Below are 20113 nucleotides of genomic sequence, written 5' to 3'. Positions count from 1 at the left end.
ATGGAATGCAGGAAGAATGATTGCTTGAATACCTCTGTGTGTGTAGTAATTATTCTAATCTTATCATCATGATCCCCATTTGACCGATACCTAGGGGGTTGTAGTACATTCCTTAAGTATTCATTTAAGGCCAGTTCTTGAAACTTTGTTAATAGACTTTCTCAGCGTAGTTTATGCCTATCTTCAAGAGTCTTCCTGTTCCTTCAGTATCTCTGTGACACTCTCCCATGGATTAATCAAACCTCTGACCATTCATGCTGCCCTTCTCTGTATATCTTCCTATCTGGCACAGGTCCCACACACTTGAGCACTATTCTGGAATCGGTCACATGAGTGATTTGCAAACAATCTCCTTTGTAGATTGATTGCACTTCACCATTATTCTACCAATAAACCAAAGTCTACCACCTCCTTTACCCACGACTGAACCTATATGACCATTCCATTTCATATCCCTACAAAATGTTACACCCAGGTATTTATATGAGTTGACAGTGACTCATTGATAGTATTATAATTGTAGGATACTACATTCTTTCTTTTGTGAAGTGCAAAAGTTTACATTTCTGAACATTTAGAGCAAGTTGCAAATCTCTCCTCCATGTTGAAATCTTATCAAAATCTGACTGAATATTTATGCAGCATCTTTCAGGTAGCACATCATTATAGGTAACTGCATCATCTTCGAAAATGCTGATTTTACTATTAATATTGTCTGCAATGTCATTAATATATAACATACACAACAAGGGTCCTGGGGCACACCTGAAGCTATTTTTTTTTACATCTGACGATGACTCTCCATCCAAGATAACATATTGTGTCCTCCCTACCAAAAAGTCCTCAGGCGAGTCACAAGTTTCACTTGATACCCCATGTGATGGTATTTTTGACAATAATCGTAGGTGTGGTACTGATTCAAATGATTTTCAGAAATCCAGAAATACAACATCTATCTGATTGCCTTCCTACAAAGCTTCCAGTATGTCATGTGAGATAAGTGCGAGTTCAGTTTCACATGATCGATGTTTTCAAAATCCATGCTGGTTGGCATTGAGGAGGTCATTCTGTTCAAAATCCTTCATTATGTTTGACCTGAGAATATGTTCAAAGATTTTACAACAAATTTATGTCAAGGCTATTGGACAGTAGTGCAACACCTAAGAAGTGGGGTCCCTCTCCCTATCCCTCACAAACACCAACCACAACAGAACCTTCAACAAACCCCCCTCATAGCCAACAAACCTAGCCTAGCCACCCTACTCAGTCTCCCAATCCCAGCACATACCCCAGACAAACCAAATCTCAACTATAACCACAGTCAAATGCCACATAACACCAGTCCCAATTCAGTTCTAAACATCTCATCCAGATCCCTCTCTCCTCCAGACATCTGTTCTATTAAAAGGCTTAACCTTTAGCCCCATGCCTAAATCCAACCACACTGCCCTGGTTAAAGATCTCCTCTCATTCACCCGGAACCTTAACTGGAAATATCACTTCACTACCCAAACACAGCCCCCAAATACTGGACCCAGTGTTGAACCCTGTCTAGAACAGTTCCGACCGCCTTCTCAAATAGATCCTCCTCCCCTCCCCCAAAACTATCCCTTGCAGACATTTCAGGAATTCCTCACATCCAGTGTTGTCTCCCAGTCCTTCTTGAAGAACATCCCAACAACCCCCAACATCACCCCAGCTGAATCCCATGCCATTAAGGAGCTGAAAACAGACCGCTCTATTGTCATCCTCCCTGCGGATAAAGGCTCCACAACTGTGGTACTTGACTGAGTGGAGTACATGGCAGAAGGACTGTGTCAACTCTCCGATACCTCAACCTACAAAGCTGTTACCCAGGATCCCATTCCCTCCATCCAGACTGAGCTGCAGAAAATCCAAAAAATCCAAGGTCCCTCACAAGGCCTCACAACGGCTTCCATAGACCTACTCACTCCACCTGAGCCACGTACCCCTACCTTCTACCTATTACCCAAAATCCACAAAGAGAACCATCCTGGCTGTCCCATTGTGGCAGGCTTCAAAGCCCCAACAGAACATATCTAAGCTCTGGAAGACCAACACCTTCAACGTGTCACCCGCAGACTCCCATCCTACATCAAAGACACAAACCACTTCCTAGAACGCCTCAAATCCATTCCCACTCCTCTCCCACCTGAAACCTTTCTTGTCACCATAGGTGCTACATCCCCTTACACAAACATCCCACATACCCATGGTCTCTCTGCCCTTGAACACTACCTCTCCCAATGCCCACCCGAATATCTTCCAAAAACCTCATTCCTTATCACACTTACCAACTTCATCCTCATCCATAATTACTTCACTTTTGAAGGCCAGACCTACAAACAAATCAGGGGAACGGCCATGGGAACCAGGGTGGCTCTGTCCTATGCCAATCTCTTCATGGGCCGCATAGAGGAAGCTTTCCTGAAGACCCAACAACTGCTTCCCCTGGCCTGGTATAGGTTTATAGATGACATCTTTGTGGTCTGGACTCATCGTGAAGAAACACTCCTTAATTTCCTCCATAACCTCAACTCCTTTTCGAATCTGAATTTCACCTGGTCCTTCTACAAAACCTAAGCCACCTTCCTGGATGTTGACCTTCATCTTGTTGAAGCTCACATCCACACCTCTGTCCATATCAAACCCACAAACAAACAACAGTACCTTCACTTTGATAGCTGCCATCCATTCCACATCAAACGCTCCCTTCCCTGCAGCTTAGGTATTCGTGGCAAATGTATCTGCTCCAGTGACGAATCCCTCAACAATTACGCCAATAACCTGACCAGTGCTTTCCTCTCCTGCAACTATCCTGCAGTCCTTGTCCACAAACAGATCTCCCGAGCAATACATTCCTCCCCGTTCAACAACAATGTTCCTACCCCCAGACCACACAGAAGCATCCTCCTTGTCACCCAATATTATCCTGGCCTCGAATACATCAACAAATTACTCCACCAGGGATATGAGTTTCTAAAGTCAAGCCCTGAAATGAGATCATCCCTTGACAAAATTCTCCCCACACCACTCAGGTTTGCCTTTCGTCACCCCCCTAACCTCTGTAACATCCTTGTCAATCCCTACAATATTCCCACACTACCTTCTCTACCTAGTGGTTCCTACCCCTGTAACTGACCCTGCTGCAAAACCTGCCCCATGCATCCCCCCACAACCACCTACTCCAGCCCCACTACTGGTAAAACATACACAATTCAAGGCAGGGCCACATGTGAAACAACACATGTCATTTATCAGCTGACATGCCTGCACTGCACAGCCTTTTACATCGGTATGACAACAAATAAACTGGCTGAGCGCATGAACGGACACAGACGAACTGTCCGCCTAGGAGATGTCCAATACTCAGTAGCAGAGCATGCACTCCAGCATAAGTCTAGGGACCTAGGAACCTGCTACACTGTACGTGCCATTTGGCTCCTCCCGCCCAACACCAGTCCCTTGGAACTGCGGAGATGGGAACTTCCACTCCAACACATCTTTTCATCCCGCCATACCCCTGGACTGAACCTATGTTAACCAACCTCACTCCCATTTACTCTTCAGTCTTCTCCCCTTTCCCTTTCCTCTTTAGCCATTCACGCATTTTTCATCCTACAGAGTTGTGTTTATCTTTATACTGTATACCTCTTTACTTCTATATGCATCCTCTTTGGTTTGAAGCTGGCACAGTACTTACAGTAGAATATCTTTGGCTTCCCTCTGTCTACTATGCCTCCATCCTTGCTACCCTCCCTGTTTACCTTTCCCTGTTGCTTCATAACCTGGGTTGTGAGTAACTGAATCCACTTCCCCTTATTCCCTTTCTTTCCCCCCTCTCCTCCCTGATGAAGGAACAAAGTTCCAAATGCCAGGAACATAAATTTTCTGTTCTGTTTTGTGTATCTATCAGCTGTACTGAGCTGAGGTAAGTACTGGCCAGCCACTCTATCTCTTTGTTAGTATTTGTTTCACATCTTTATATGAGATTTTCCATTAATTATTTAAACAAAATATATGTACAGTATGTGATCAAAAGTATCTGAACACCCCCCCTCCCCCCTCCCAAATCATATATTTTTCATATTAGGCGCATTGTGGTGCCACCTGCTTACAGGTACTCCAGATGAGCGACCTCAGTCATCATCAGACATAGTGAGAGAGCAGAATTGGGCACTCTGTGGCACTCACGGACTTAGAAATGTGGTCAGGTTATTGGGTGTCACATGTGTCATACGTCTGTATGTGAGATTTCCAAACTCCTAAACATCACTAGATCCACTGTTTCCAATGTGATAGTGAAGTGGAAATGTGAAGGGACATGTACAGCAAAAAAGAGTACCGGCCAACCTCGTCTGTTGACTGACAGAGATCGCCAACAGTTGAAGAGAATTGTAATGTGTAATAGGCAGATATCTATCCAGATCATCACACAGGAATTCCAAACTGCATCAGGGTGCACTGCAAGTACTATGACAGTTAGGCAGGAGGGGAGAAAACTTGGATTTCATGGTGGAGTCGCTGCTCATAAGCCACACATCACATCGGTAAATGCCAAACAATGCCTCGCTTGGTGCAAAGAGCATAAACATCAGATTATTGAACAGTGGAAAAATGTTGTGTGGAGTGATAAATCATGGTGCACAATGTGGCGATACGATGCCAGGGTGTGGGTATGACAAATGCCCGGTGAATGTCATCTGCCATCGTGTGTAGTGCCAACAGTAAAATTCAGAGGTGGTGGTGTTATGGTGTGGTCGTGTTTTTTCATAGAGGGGGCTTGCACCCATTGTTGTTTTGCATGGCACTATCACAGCACAGACCTACAATGATGTTTTAAGCACCTTCTTGCATCCCACTGTTGAAGAGCAATTCGGGGATGGCGACTGCATCTTTCAACATGATCCACAGCCTTGGCAGAGTGGTTACACAATAATAACAGCCCTGTAATGGACTGGCCTGCAGAGAGTCCTGACCTGAATTATATAGAACATCTTTGGGATGTTTTTGAATGCTGACTTCATGCCAGGCCTCACCGACCATGATCGATACGGGCTGCCATTCCCCAAGAAATTTTCCAGCACCTGATTGTGAGAGTGGAAGCATATATATATTTCAGAGAAGGCATTTAGTAAAGTTTCACAGGATGTCTTTATCATGCCCACCATTAACAAAAATTTAATTTTATTAGTGGGATGTAAAATGTTATAAAAACTGCTATTGGCTCAAAACATGTACAAAATATACAGATAACACTTCATTGTAGCTGAAGATGGTGAAATGAAACATGTTTTGTTAATAATTTAATGTAAATACGAAAAAATACACTCAGTATCATGTTGTTTAACTAATCTGGGATCATGTTCTCCAACATTATGTAACTTTAGACCTGTTATATGTTTAGATCATGATATGTACACCTTTAATGGATGCTGTTATAAGCATTGTATGTTTCACGGCATTATTATTAACAACTTTTTGTTGAGAAATAGACTAGTAAGTCCTACAACTTCAACTTGTTTACACAGTGTGTGAGTGTTTGCTATGCAGTTAATTGTAATTTAGCGACTTTGGTTGCTTTCCTTCACGTTTCATGTTGTAATTATGTATTATAAACATACTGAAATCTTCAGACAGAGTGTGGATAATGAATTTGGACATAAGTGAGTGAAAGAGCTATTTGTGTCACATTAGTATGTTTTGTTGAATTTAACAACCAAATAACATTTTTTTTGCAGTTTTAATGGAATAAGCCTATGAGTACAAATATGTATTCCCTTCTAATTCTTCAAGGCTATTAATGTATATTGTACTGGGCTGTTATACACCTTAACATTAACTGCATTATTACAGGTAAAATTACCAGTAGTGTTACAAGAAGTGGAGGAGGATGTGATTGAGCTGGAGGTGGATGCTCGTGTTGCTGCTCCAGGTCTATACAGTATTAAGTGTGAATCTAATGGAATTCCTGGAAATTTAGTCAATGGTTCTGCTGAACTTCTTGTTGCTGATAGTAGCAGCCTGGGTATTGAGAAAGTTGAACCCACAACTGTTAAGATTGGAGAGAGCTTTAAGGCAAGCATAAAAATAAATTAAATATGAAAGCCTCTATGTTATATAAAACTAATCTATTTCTGCCATTAGTTTTAGCAGTCCCTCAGTCATGGCAGGGTATTTGCTGTCAGCATGTATCATTTTTTGTATTTAATTGATTGATTTCAGATGGTAATGACACTGACATCATCCCCACTAAGTTCTGTGTTTTGCTTTGCGTCAGAGCCTGGTCGTCCACAACCACACATTTTTTTTGCTGATATTGATGGACTGGTTGTAACTTGTGGTTCCTTTGTTGCTTGGAGAGCAACTATTCTTACAGTTGGACTGGCATACACTGTTGATGCTGCAGAAGAAATACCAGGGTAGGCACATACTGTTAATTTATGTTGTTTATGCACTTCACTATGTGTGCATGACTTTCCTCTGAGTTCTGTGATTCATTTTGTCTTTATAAATAGTCATATTCAGGAAGCTCTGCCATTGTTGTTGTTTTCTGTTTTCTCTTTCACCTTTTGTTAATAATGCTGATAGCTTTCAGTACTTCTTTCTATGCTTTATTTATGTGTGTATTGGTTGTTTAGAGAAATCATGTGAGTAGCAGCTAATTAATGCTGTTATAACAAAGAATACTTCTTCTTCATTCCCCTTATCCTCTTCCCACCTCCTTCCCACGCCCCCCCCCCCCCCCCCCCCGCTCTCTCTCTCTCTCTCTCTCTCTCTGTGTGTGTGTGTGTGTGTGTGTGTGTGTGTGTGTGTGTGTGTGTGAGAGAGAGAGAGAGAGAGAGAGAGAGAGAGGGGTATTTTTTTGATGTTAGTGTTATGAAGTCAGTGTGAGGCAGTATTTTTTTTTATTTCCTTTGCATACAACTCCAGTAATTAAAGAGACACCCAGGATACATGTGTGCAAAACTTAAGAATGGAAATACTCTTCACATGATATGTCACCGCCAAGTAACATAGCTCAGTGAAACTTGGGCTATACACAGAAAGAACAGCTATAGTGTAGTAGACAACAGAAAGACATACACAATGAGATGAACTCAAATGGCACTTTTATTCAAAGACAATAATTACAGTGCAGTCATCATGATTTATAATGGTCTCCTGGACATGACAAAAGGCAGGATATGGTTCTTAATAAGGTGGATGATCAGCATGGATAGCAATGCATGCTCTGCAATGTGCTGCCACACTGGTCATATGTTTGGTAAGAAGTTCTTGTGGTACGCTATTCCATCCCTCCAGAAGTGCAGTGGACAACTGCTAAATGGTCATTGATGCATGTGGACATACATCTCCCCCCCCCCCCCCAAAGCATCCCACATGTGCTCAGTGGGATTTAAGTTGTCAAAATTGGCAGGCCAATCCATTCACTGAATATTTTGTAATTCTAAGAGGTACTCAACCTGTGCAGTTCAATGCAGTCATGTATTGCTGCCTATAAAAATGAAGTCAAGACTGCACAAACTACTGAAAAGACACACATGGGGAAGGAATACAGTGTGTTAATGAGTTACTGCATTCAAGGATTTTTAGGTTGGTACACCCATGCAATATTATGCCCCCATGCCCCCCTCCCACTTCATAGCACCTGAGCCACCAAAACAATCATGTTTGACAATGTTTCTGGCTGCACTGCATACCCTCATATGACCAGAGTTTGGAACATGTAATGCAACTAGGAAGATTCACATGGCGAAGGAGTACTGCATCACAATAATGTTTATCAGTGACTGTACTGTGTTCAACACTTTGGAGATTTGCACTCCCCTGCATCATTATGTCGCCCTACACCTTAATCCTGGACCACCAGTATGATTACGTTCAACAGTACCCTGGGGTGCATTACATACCCTCTTATGTTGAGACATGGGGACCTGTAATGCACTCAGGAATGTTGCAAAATTGTTTTGGTGGTCCAGATATTATTTTGTGGAAAGGCAAAATGTTGCCTGAATACTGCCCTCCAAATATATGAACACAATACCCTCATTGGTCAACATTATTGTGACACTGCATTCCTTCCCCATGTGCTTCTTTTCAGCGTATTTGGCTTGCTCTTCGTTTTTATGGATGACAATTCACAACCACATCAAAATGCACAGGTGGAGGAGCTCCTGGAACAAAAGGGTATTTGGTGAGTGGATAGTCCTGCCCTTTACCCTGACACAGACCCACTGATCATGTGCAGGATGCTTTGGGGAAATGTACTGCAGCATGTCCACATGCACCAATGATCATCCAGCATTTAATGATTCATTTTGGCAAGTAAACAGTCTGGATTTTGATCAAAGGACCTTCTCAAGTTTAGGACAACCAGTGCTGTGAAAGATATCTCAAATTCCAGAACGTGCTATTAGTGCCTATTAACACAATATTCCACACTTGTGTCAAACCTGCAAACTCAATGTAATTCAGTATCCACTAACCACATACAGCCAGAAACCACTCTTCCTCACAAGACAGTACTGTACAGGCCTATTAGAACAGTAAACTGGAACCAAATCAGAATTTACAAAAAGTGATGTGTTAACATACAGTCATTAGCTAATAATCCCTTAAGCATTAAACCAATTGTTTCAGCTCCTTAATTAATCTCATGCTGATCAAGATCTTGAATTCACTGCACCTCTCCTCTCGGCAGTACTAATGTGTGGGCAAGGTACAACACAAACTTTACAGTGGGACTTATTTACCTAAACATATTGTGCATAAAACAAATTAAAAGAAAAATAATTATTACTGGTAGCAGGAAATATTTTAATATGTAAGAAAATGAAAATACTACTTTTTCCAGAATGCATGTTGGATGCACCAGTTGTATTCTATTGTATTGTATTTTTTATTGGTCCTGTTGGCTACATAGCAACTTATGCATAAGACATTGGACAAGTCAAGTTATAAATATACAGGCTGAAAGTCATTTCAAGGCATACATATTTAAGGTTACAATAATACACTTTACACGTAAGTATTTATATAACACATTTCATAAATTTAAATATTTTTCAATGGAGTAAAGGCAGTGATGCTGTAAATCTACATCTACATGTACATCTACAATGCGTGTTTTATTATTCACTATGACACTAACGTATCACATTACTTCATAGATGTTATATGGTGAATAGCACTGCAGATTGCAACAAGTATTGGATAAAAAATATGAAAGGTAATGTGCAAAATGCTATTTACGCAGTACACCACCACTATGTGCAACTGGTTTCTGAATTTCTGAGTTTAGCACTCGCTTATTTCAGAAATCCAAGGTGCTAAACCAGTTACTACAATGTAATACATACATGACAAAAGTGGTACCCATATGCATAAAAATGAGTATTCTAAATGTATACCTGGCATGGGCTTTATGTTTATCTTGGCTACAATAATGTGTTCACTAAGCTGTTCATAGTAGCTTACACATGCTCCTATTTTTTTATTCATTATTAAACCTACTCCTGCATTATCCCTATTTAATTTTGTATTTATAACCCTGACCAGAAGTCTTGTTTCTCCTGCCAGTGAACTTCAGTAATTCCCACTATATCTAAATTTAACCTATCCATTTCCCTTTTAAAACAATGGAAAACCCAGGATGGAATGTAACAATATTGTGAGAAGGAAAGTTGCTACTCAACATATAGCAGAGATGCTGAGTCGCAGATAGGCACAATCTATCTGCTACTCAGTATCTCCGCTATACTATAAGTAGCAACTTCCCTTCTCACAATATTCTTACATTTCCCTTTTTAAATTTTCTAACCTACTACCTGATTAAGGGATCTGACATTCCACATTCCAATCTGTAGAATGCCGGTTTTGTTTCTCCTGATAATTTTGAAATCACACATGTGTTTATTTAAATATTTGCTTGCCCATTTGTTTGAATTCATATATGGTACACAAGATACTGAATTGAGAATCAGTTTACATGGTGGTATTACAACTTGCAAATATAAATCATTTAGTTTTTTGTTACAAATAGGATCAATATAATGAATAGTTACAAGTATGAGTATATATCGTACACTTACAACTTACATTTACAATTAAAAATGTGGATGAGTTAATGAGAGATTGAAAAAAGCAGATTTGCAAAAGGTAGGATGTCACAAATTTTTAACTGTATGTAGTTCAGAAAGAGATTTTATATCTCTGGGTAAGCAGATGTATAGTTTGCTCTTGCATGATGTACACCTTTTTGACACAATGTGGTAGTGCAATGACTAATGTATTTGTCACTGTTTCCTCTGCTATTGTCATCATGGAAAATTTAGTTTTGAGTTAAAAAGTTACCAGTACACTAGTGAACATCTCTTTTTTTACTTTTGCTGTTTCTACTGCTTTGAGAAAAACACCATTTGATAATGATCGGTGACAGATATCTAACAAAGGAGGAAATATGTGCATTGCTGATATTTTTATCATATAATCTGGGATATCATTGGAACCAGCCAAATATCTACTCTTTAGCGAATTAACTGGATTTAGAAGTTCACTTGAGTCTGCTGGACTGAGAACATGTGTAGAATGTTTATTTAAGTACTTGAAAGTTTTTTGAATGTTGTATTGGGTGGATTCCCAAAATTTTCTTTCATTATTTTAACATCAACAATTGTATAATAAGGATTGAAATTGATTGCAACTGCTCTAAGATCAGTCATTTTTTTCCATCCTGTGATAACAAAATATTTTTATGAATTACCTTCTTCTCTGAAAGTTCTTCCAAACCTTTCTCCATGGACATAGTTTTATTGGATGATTCCATTCCTTTATTTTTTGTCTGTTTTATGACTTGTCTCAAAGCTAATTTGTGTTTTTTGATATAACTTTGAAACTCTGTGTCCTTCTACAAGAGATCCTAATAACAGAAGTAATCCAGTTTTTGAGTCTGTCTACACTTCTGGAAATCCTTGGGGAAAAAACCTATCTACATCTCTACACTCTGCAAACCACTAGGGGGGGGGGGGGGGGGGGTAGTGCATGGCAGAAGGTACATTCCACAATACGCAATACGAGTTATTAGGGTTTCGTCCTGTTCCTTTCCATTAACATATGGGGTGCGGGAAGAATTACTGTTTGAATGACTCTGTGCATCCAGTAATTATTCTAACCTTATCCTCATGATCCCTATGTGAGTGATACGTAGTAGATTGCCACATATCCCTAGATTAATCATTTAAAACCAGTTCCTGAAACTTTGTTAATGGACTTCCTTGGGATAGTTTATGGCAGTCTTCCAGTTCAGTTCCTTCAGCATCTCTGTGAGACTCTCCTATGGATTAAACAAACCTTTTACCATTCATGCTGCCTTTCTGTGTATACATTCAATATCCCCTGTCAGTTCTATGTAGTATGGGTCCCACACACACTTGAGCACTATTCTAGAACCAATCACACGAGTGGTTTGCAAGCAATCTCTTTTGTAGATTGATTTCAGTTCCCCAGCATTCTACCAATGAACCAAAATCTACCACTTGCTTTATCCACAACTGAAGCTATATGATCATTCCTTTTCATATTTCTACAAAGTGTTAAACCCTGGTATTTGTATGAGTTGGCCAATTCCAGCAGTGACTCATTATAGTCATAGAATACTATGTTTTTTTGTTTTGTAGGTGCCAAAATTTTACATTTCTGAACAATTAGAGCAAGTTGCCAATCTCTGCACCACACTGAAATCATATCAAGATCTAACTGAATATTTATGCAGCTTCTCTCAGATAGTACTTCATTACAGATAGCTACAACATCTTCAAAAAGGCTAATTTTACTATTAATATTGTCTGCAAAGTCATTAATGTTCAACATGAACAGCAAGGGTCCCAACACACTTCCCTGGGGCCCACCCAAGGTTATTTCTACATCCATCAAAGATAACATGTTGTATCCTCTCTACCAAAAAGTCCTCAGTGGAGTCACAAATTTCACTTGGCACCCCACATGATTGTATCTTGACAATAAGCATAGTGCAGTACAGAGTCAAATGATATTCATAAATCAATAAATACTGCATCTGTCTGTTTGCATTGATCCAAAGCTTTGAGTATGTCATGTGAGAAAAGTGTGAGTTGTGTTTCACATGATCGATGTTTCCGAAATCCTTGCTGGTTGGCATTGAGGAGGTCATTCTGTTCAAAGTACCTCATTATGTTTGACCTCAGAATATGTTCTAAGATTCTATAACAAGTAGATGTCAAAGATATTGGACAGTAGTTTTGTGGATCACTTCTGCTATCCTTCTTGTAGACAGGTATGACCTGTGCCTTTTTCCAAGAACTGTGCACAGATTTTTGTGCGAGGGATCTATGACAGATAATAGTTAAAAGAGCTGCAAATTCAGTATAGAATCTGCCAGGGATTCCATCAGGACCTGGAGCTTTGTTCAACTTTGATGATTTCAGATGTTTCTCAACACAATTGACACTAATACTTATTTCATTCGCCTATTCTGTGGTCATCTTCATCATCATCATTTAAGACTGATTATGCCTTTCAGCGTTCAGTCTGGAGCATAGCCCCCTTATAAAATTCCTCCACGATCCCCTATTCAGTGCTAACATTGGTGCCTCTTCTGATGTTAAACCTATTACTTCAAAATCATTCTTAACTGAATCCAGGTACCTTCTCCTTGGTCTGCCCCGACTCCTCCTACCATCTATTCTGTGGTACGAGGATTAAATTGGTGTAGTTCTCCTGGGTTTTCTTTTGTGAAGTAACATTTTGAAACAGAGTTAAGCATTTCAGCTTTTGCTTTGATACCCTTAATTTCAGTTCCTGTCTCATTCGCTAGGGACTGAACACTAACTTTGGTGCCATTAACAATCTTTACATATGACCAGAATTTCTTTGGGTTCTGTGAAAGATCACATGATAATATTCTGCTATGGTAGTCACTAAAGATATCATGCATTGCTCTTTTGACTTTCACATGCATTTCATTCAGAATCTCTCACTCTGTAGCCCTATGCTTTGTTTTACACCTACTATGCAGTAATCTCTGTTTCTTTACAAGTTCCGTTACAGTAACTCTATACCATGGAGGTTCCCTCTCATTATGAACTGTTCTATTAGGTACATATCTATGCAGTGCATGGTCAACCATTCTTTTAAACTTGAGCCATAGTCCATCTAAATGTTCCTGCCCTATACTGAAAGTTTGAATTTCCTCATTGAGATATGACTCTACTGCACTATGGGACTTAACATCTGAGGTCATTAGTCCCCTAGACTTAGAACTTCTTAAACCTAACCAACCTAAGGACAGCACACACATCCATGCCCGAGGTAGGATTCAAACCTGTGACCATAGCAGCCGCGTGGTTTCGGGCTGAAGCACCTAGAACTGCTGTGCCACAGTGGCCAGCCGAACTTTTACCTTCTTTACTGAACATATATATCTTTCTGCTTGTTTTAGTTGTACTTCGGTAATCATTGTTGCCACAACCACATCATGGTCACTTATACCAGTTTCAATGTTGACATCCTCATAGAAGTCAGGTCTATTTGTTGCCATTAGATTCAGTATATTTCCATCATTAGTGGGGTTCCCAACTATTTGTTTCAGGTACTTGCCAGAGAACTCATTTAGTTAAGTTTCACAGGATGTTTTATCTCACCAACCACTAACAAAACCATAATTTTCCCAATTATTTGTTGGATGATTAAAGTCTGATTGGAGAACTTATGTACATGTGAACTGAGGTTTTCTCTAAAGTTTTCAGTTACATCAGGAGATGAGTCTGATAGGTAATGGAAGTACCCAGTTATCATTTTATGCCCACCCCTAATACTGAGTCTTCCCCAAATGATCTCACATGCAGCATCAATTTCTAACTCAGTGGATTTGAGTTTCCTGTCTACTGTGACAAATACTCCACTTCCATTTTTCATTTGTCTATCCTTTTGACGTACACTTAAATTTCTCCCAAACATCTCACTGCTATCAATTACAGGTTCATCCAGCTATATGTATAGTTACAGTATAAAAAGTCATGCCAGAAAAAGCACAAAAATTTTGCATTTTTCCATTGGCAATAGGAATATCGTAGATACTTTTGCGCACAATTTTTTGCTAATTAGATACTGGAGATGTTCAATTTTTTAAATAAGTGTAACCTCTTTTATTGTTGAAATTTTACACACTGGCTGAAATGTAAGTTACAGGTATGGTGTAATCTAAGTCGAGGGAGCTCTGTGGACATGACATTCAAGTAATATGATCACACTGTATCATGTCATTTACTAGCTGAGCTGTATAGGTATGAACATTGTCATTGATAAGAAGAGTTATAATTGCACTTGAATATGGGAGAACAGTAGGTTAAATGATCTCATTTCTCTACTTATGGATAATCAAAGTATCATTAAAAATTATATGTGATCATCCATATACACTCATTCCTGATTTCCCATTCCATTGCCAGTTTGGCACTATTATGTTGGAATATTCCATGTGCAAATGTTCTCTCCGAGAATAAACATATTGGTTGTCAGATTCAACACTAGACCATATCTCATCAGAGAGCAGTACGTTGCATCATTTGCTGCAATAGTATTCATGTTTTTAACTGGATTTGTATGATGGAATTACTGTTTGCTCAGTTTTGGGATCCTTAAGATATAATCAGCAGAAGTAAGAAGTCTTTTTGCAAATCCTGTAAATATTCCAGACCATGCAGACTTTCGTAAAGGAACACATTTATATTAGATGCTGAAGGAAGTAGTATCCACTGGCAAAAATATTTTTTTTTTTTTTTTTTTTTTTTTTTTTTTTTTTTGTTGACTGAATGAACACTTAATATTTTTTCAGAATGAGTCAATACTGACAGCAAAAAATCCCATATTTGAATATGTGTACAGGGATAACAAAGTTAGAATTCCAAGCTACTTGAATAATGGCCTACACAAAGTTCAAGAACTGACACAGCAAATCTGCCCTGATCTGCTTTTCTAGGGTAAGAATATTCTTGGAAAATGCACAGAGTTGTCCAAAAATATGATACTATAGGAGATATTAGAGTGAGAAGTAAGCAAAGTAAAGAAGTCATCATGTTTCATTGTCACAAACAGTAGAGCTATTTAGACTGTGGAGATTATTCTCATAGTGAACATAGCACCATTTAGTTTCTGTTTCTATCTGCAGCTCATGGTATAGTGGCAAGCGTTGCTGTCTCTGGATCACAGGGTCCCGGCTTCGATTCCTGCGCGGATTTGACATTTTCTCTGCCCGGGAACTAGGTGTTTGTCTTGTCCCCAACATTTCATCATCATCATTCGTGACACTGGCTACATTGGATTGAATAAAAAAATTGGTCTGTGTAAAAATTGGGACTTTGTGAGGGCACTGATGAATGTGCAGTTGAGCACTCCACAAACCAATCATCATCATCAGTTTCTGTTTCTGCACACGATCTAGAAAGTGATACTAGCAATAAATCTTTTCATTTGCCCTTAGTCCTAAGAATTTAAAATAGTCAATTTCACTGACTTTTTCACCACCTTGGGACAATAAAAATTCTGTTTTTCAGGAGTTCCATGCCAGAAACAGTACGCATTATAATTTTGTTGCAGTTAAGTGTTATTCCATTGTGTTAAAGCCACATGCTGATGTTACTGATTACTCTGTCAGCTTGATCACTTGGATTATGTTCTACATCTTTTGCGATAATGCTTGTGTTGGCTGCAAAGAGAAAATCCACTGCGTTCTTTCTTATGCAGTCTTCTCTGCATACTTTCTAGTAACTTGTCACTGCTGTTTGCTTTGTCTCCTTTTCGGCATTATAATAATTACATCTTTAACTGTCCTTGTACCCTCTCTCTGGTTTTTCTTTCCTCTCTTTTTCTACTTTCCTCCAAGTTTTAAATGCATTTTTCTTTCCAGTTTTCATTTCTCTACCTTCTTATTCCATCTTTACTTCTTATCCTGTTCATATCATCATCTCTGAGCTGATGCTGGCTCAGCACATATTTTTGATCTACCCTCTGTGATGCTTTTCTCTTTGTGTATGTCCCTTTTGTGTCCTCACATCAGTTGGATGACTCTCTTCTTGGATATTGAGAGACCTACCAGTGCTTTCACGCCTTCCCCAATGAGTATCTCCGACCTCACTCGGGAAGGATCGTGAATGTTCTGAAAATCAGAAATAGTTTTTTAACTGCTTCTGTCAAGAGCGCTTGGGATTTTGCCCCCCCCCCCCCCCCCTCCCCCGAATGTAAGTACTCACCATCCAGTTTGGCACCTAGTTATTGCACAGTTTTCTCAATTACAATTTTCTTTCAATACAACATTTACGTTATATTGCATTAACTTTACTTCATAACAGTATATCAAAAACATAAAATGTTGCTGTTGCATAATGTGTTAGTAAAGGAAACTATACAAGACTTATTCTGTTATCAGTTTCTTAAATCCCTAAACAGGAAAACAGCTGTGATAACAGTGGAATCTCCTGCACCTCAGCTTGTGGAAGCTTCTTTGTCATCAGATATTCAACAGCTGAGGGTGACCTTTGACCAGAACATTGAAGGACCAGAAAGCTGCTCAGATATTTTGACTCCACAGAATCTAAATGAAATTGGGAATGGTAAGCAGATAGTACTAAAGATTTATTCACAAACTGTAACAACAGCATGTGGAAAGATCATATTCACTAAGTGGAAGGATTTATCAAAACACTGAAGTTCCCTTAAATGAAACTGTAATGAAATAAAAATATTAAAGACCTCCACTTACTACCTTTGATAGATCCAAACAAATAAATTCTGTCAAAATGTTAGCTTTTAGGTACCAGGGGTTCCTTAAAATGCAAAAGAGGTAAATGTATCAGAGTGAAATGACTCTTATTCATGAAGTAAACACCATTCAGAACTAGGTTCAAAGGATCAGCATAGTAGGATTAGAGAGACAACATAAAAATTTGGTTGACTGTTAGGAAAGAACCTTCAACATCGCAGCGCGTCAGCAATCATTGGTTAATATATTAAAAAACTAGAAACCCACCTCGATTGCGAAAAAAGCACCTAGTGTTAACCTAGCTTTCAGCGTAGATAACTACACCTTCTTCAGAACAATAAAACCCACAAGTACCTAAGAAGACCTTTGTCAATGATTAAAAGAACACCATAGCTATGCATTTATAAACAAAAAAAAAAAGGAAAACACAAACAGTACATATGTACAAAGTCAAAGCCACTACTTAACTTAATGGTGTACGCTCCACCTCACACCGGCCTATGTTCGATGGGCCATGACGCGCCATAAGTGGTGGTGTGAGGTGGAGCATACACCATTAAGTCAAGTAGTGGCTTTCACTTTGTACATATGTCCTGTTTCTGTTTTCCTTTTTTTCGTTTATAAATGTATAGCTATGGTGTTCTTTTAATCATTGACAAAGGTCTTCTTAGGCACTTGCGTGTTTTATTGTTCTGAAGAAGGTGTAGTTATCTACGCCCAAACCTAGGTTAACACTAGGTGCTTTTTTTGCAATCGAGGTGGGTTTCTAGTTTTTTAATATATTAACTCTTAGGAAACATTTCATTATTTGCACAACCCGTTAAAGTCTGTGGCAGATAATTATCTTGAATCTATGGAGGTGGCTGATGTATTTGTTGTAATATTTTAATCATTCCCTTTTTGTCAGAAACAAGACAGATTACCAGGTGGGTACTAGATTTTTTTCCTTGTAATTTCAGACTGGTTGCTTTCATTAAGTATTGGTAACAATCTTCAATGTATTCACTGTTTGGATGCAAGCCAGATTGTGAAGTGTTTGTCAGCTATGCACTGTATTTTGTTTGGTAAGCTCAATCTGAGTGAGTACTACATGTTGCTTCCTACTTGCAGACTTTTCTTCCAGTGGCAGTTGAGTGCAATACAGCAGTTTCTTGATCTCTCCTTGTTAGTCATTGTTGTGCGTAGCACTTATTCCATGCCAAGTGATATACATACTGTGTTTTATCCATCTATTTTTTAAGGATTAGTTTATGCTTAAAATTTATGAGACAAATCTTTGATTTTCATTGGATAGTGTGTGTTTATACAGAGTGGTGCACGAAATGTGTTACCAATTGTTTCTTTCACAGTTTACGATGCACATTAGATATCCTGCTGGGATCTCTACAGCAGTACCAGCAGAGCTTGGAAAAACAAATGAGTTATGAAATGATGTGTAATTCACGATACTGCCGCTAGGAGACTAGTAAGCAGCAATGGCTGACAATGGAAGACTGAGGACACAGCAACGATCGGCAATTGTGTTACTTTTTCATGAAACGAAAAGCTTTGTTGTAATGCAGAGGCATTTTTGACAACAGTTCAACACACGATGGGTCCCTTGCAAGAAGACCATCCACAGGTTGTACAATAAATTTGTATGGGAAGGAACAGTATTGGAAGCGAAGCAACCTCAGCCTAAGCCTATTTGTTCGCCGGAGAATATTGATGCGGTACAAGTTGCTGCACAGAGAAGTCCCGGGAAATTGTGTAGAAAGGCAGCAGGGCAACTGGGAATATCCAGACGCTCCGTTCAACGCATTCTTAAATGTGACCTCCATATGTACCCATACAAGATGACCTGTGCACAGAAGCTCACTGAAGAACACAAGCAGCAGAAACTACTGTTTGCTCAGTGGGCGGAGGATAGGGACGAAACTCTCGACAACGTTTGGTTTTCAGATGAAGCACATTTTCATTTAGACAGTGTGCTTAACAAACAAAATGTATGCTTTTGGGCCACTGAAAACCCGCAAGCGCTTCATGAATGACAACATTATGCTCCGAGGATTACAGCATGGGCAGCAATTTCGAGTCACGGACTTACTGGACCATTTTTCTTTGAAGAAACTGTGAACAGCGAATGTTATTTGAACATGCTTCGCAATAGATTCATTCAACAGCTTCTTGCTACTGCCTTGCCCTTCAACACACAATGCTTCATGCAAGATGGAGCAAGGCCACATATTGCAAACACTGTGATGGAGTTTTTACATGAGCATTTCGACATGCAGATCATTTCACTCTGGTTTCCAGGTTGCTTCAATGACGGACAAAATTGGCCCCCCCAGTAGCCCAGACCTCAATCCATGTGACTTTTTTCTTTGGGGGGTACCTAAAGGAAAAAATTTTTCTGGAATGTCCACATGATTTAATGGAGCTCAGAAGCTTGCTCTGAAATTACGAAAGACATGTGCCATAGGGGAATCACTAAATTCAGTGTTCGTTTGAAGGAAGTTAGGAAACAAAATGGTGGACATATTGAGCATGTGCTGAGTTAGAACAAATCTCCATGGACAGCTCTTTATTGTAGTATATGTTCCTTTCAGACTGTATTGACAATAAAGTTTATATTCAAAAACAAAATGGTAACACATTTCGTGTACCACCCTGTAGGATTCCATAAACACTCTTTCTAAAGATTTCACCAGTCCAGGTTAGATGTGATACTAAACAATTGAAACTACAGGTTGGAATATCACCAACATTAGAAAAAGGATAGACTGCAACTCACCGTAAAGATGACCCATTGAGTATCAGACAGACAAAACTAACAGACAGACACAATGAAGAGACTGCTGCATATTATAGCTTTCAGCCAAAGCCTCCTTCAGCAGAGAAAATACACATGGGTTCATGCAAGCAAGTACACCTCATGCATACATGACTGCTACCATCAGCAGCTCCGATCAGAATGTGTTACGGGAATAGCAATGTGGAATAGGGCGGGAAAGGGGGAGGGATAGCTGGGTACAGGTGGGGCCAGAGAAGAACGCTGTCTTGCAGCATGTGCATAGGGACCAGATGGTGGCCTGATGATATTTTTGCCAGGCGTAGTGTCATGAGGTGGATGGTGGTGGTGGTTGTGATAGCGGGGGGGGGGGGGGGGGGGGGGGGGGATAAGGGTGGGGGGAGAAGTGGGGAAATGGAAAGGATAGGTGAGTGCACTGACTGAGGGTGACTCACACTGGGGGTGATAGGAAGTGAAAAGGGAGGAGGTGATAGGACAGAGGGGGCAGAAACTATTGAGTAGAGAGT

The 20113-nt window shown here is 39.6% G+C and overlaps 1 protein-coding gene and 1 long non-coding RNA gene across 2 annotated transcripts in view; both read left to right on the top strand.

Annotated features, from left to right (window-relative positions):
* Positions 1-6082, top strand: part of LOC126416327 (uncharacterized) — a 60418-nt gene extending 54336 nt beyond the window's left edge. Inside the window, exon 4 of the long non-coding RNA XR_007575438.1 lies at positions 5878-6082. This is a non-coding gene — a long non-coding RNA (uncharacterized LOC126416327). The remainder of the gene's footprint in view (positions 1-5877) is intronic.
* Positions 6083-6246: 164 nt separating this feature from the next.
* LOC126416990 (uncharacterized) overlaps positions 6247-20113 on the top strand; it is a 335028-nt gene continuing 321161 nt past the window's right edge. The window contains exons 1-2 of the mRNA XM_050084875.1: positions 6247-6443; positions 16504-16667. Of these exons, the coding sequence (XP_049940832.1) occupies positions 6247-6443; positions 16504-16667 (361 nt within the window). The remainder of the gene's footprint in view (positions 6444-16503; positions 16668-20113) is intronic.

This window comes from Schistocerca serialis, chromosome 8 (genome assembly GCF_023864345.2).
Source record: "Schistocerca serialis cubense isolate TAMUIC-IGC-003099 chromosome 8, iqSchSeri2.2, whole genome shotgun sequence".
In the NCBI taxonomy this organism is placed as follows: domain Eukaryota; kingdom Metazoa; phylum Arthropoda; class Insecta; order Orthoptera; family Acrididae; genus Schistocerca; species Schistocerca serialis.
The sequence above is the reverse complement of the archived record's forward strand: the minus strand, read 5'-3'. Positions and strand labels throughout refer to the sequence as shown.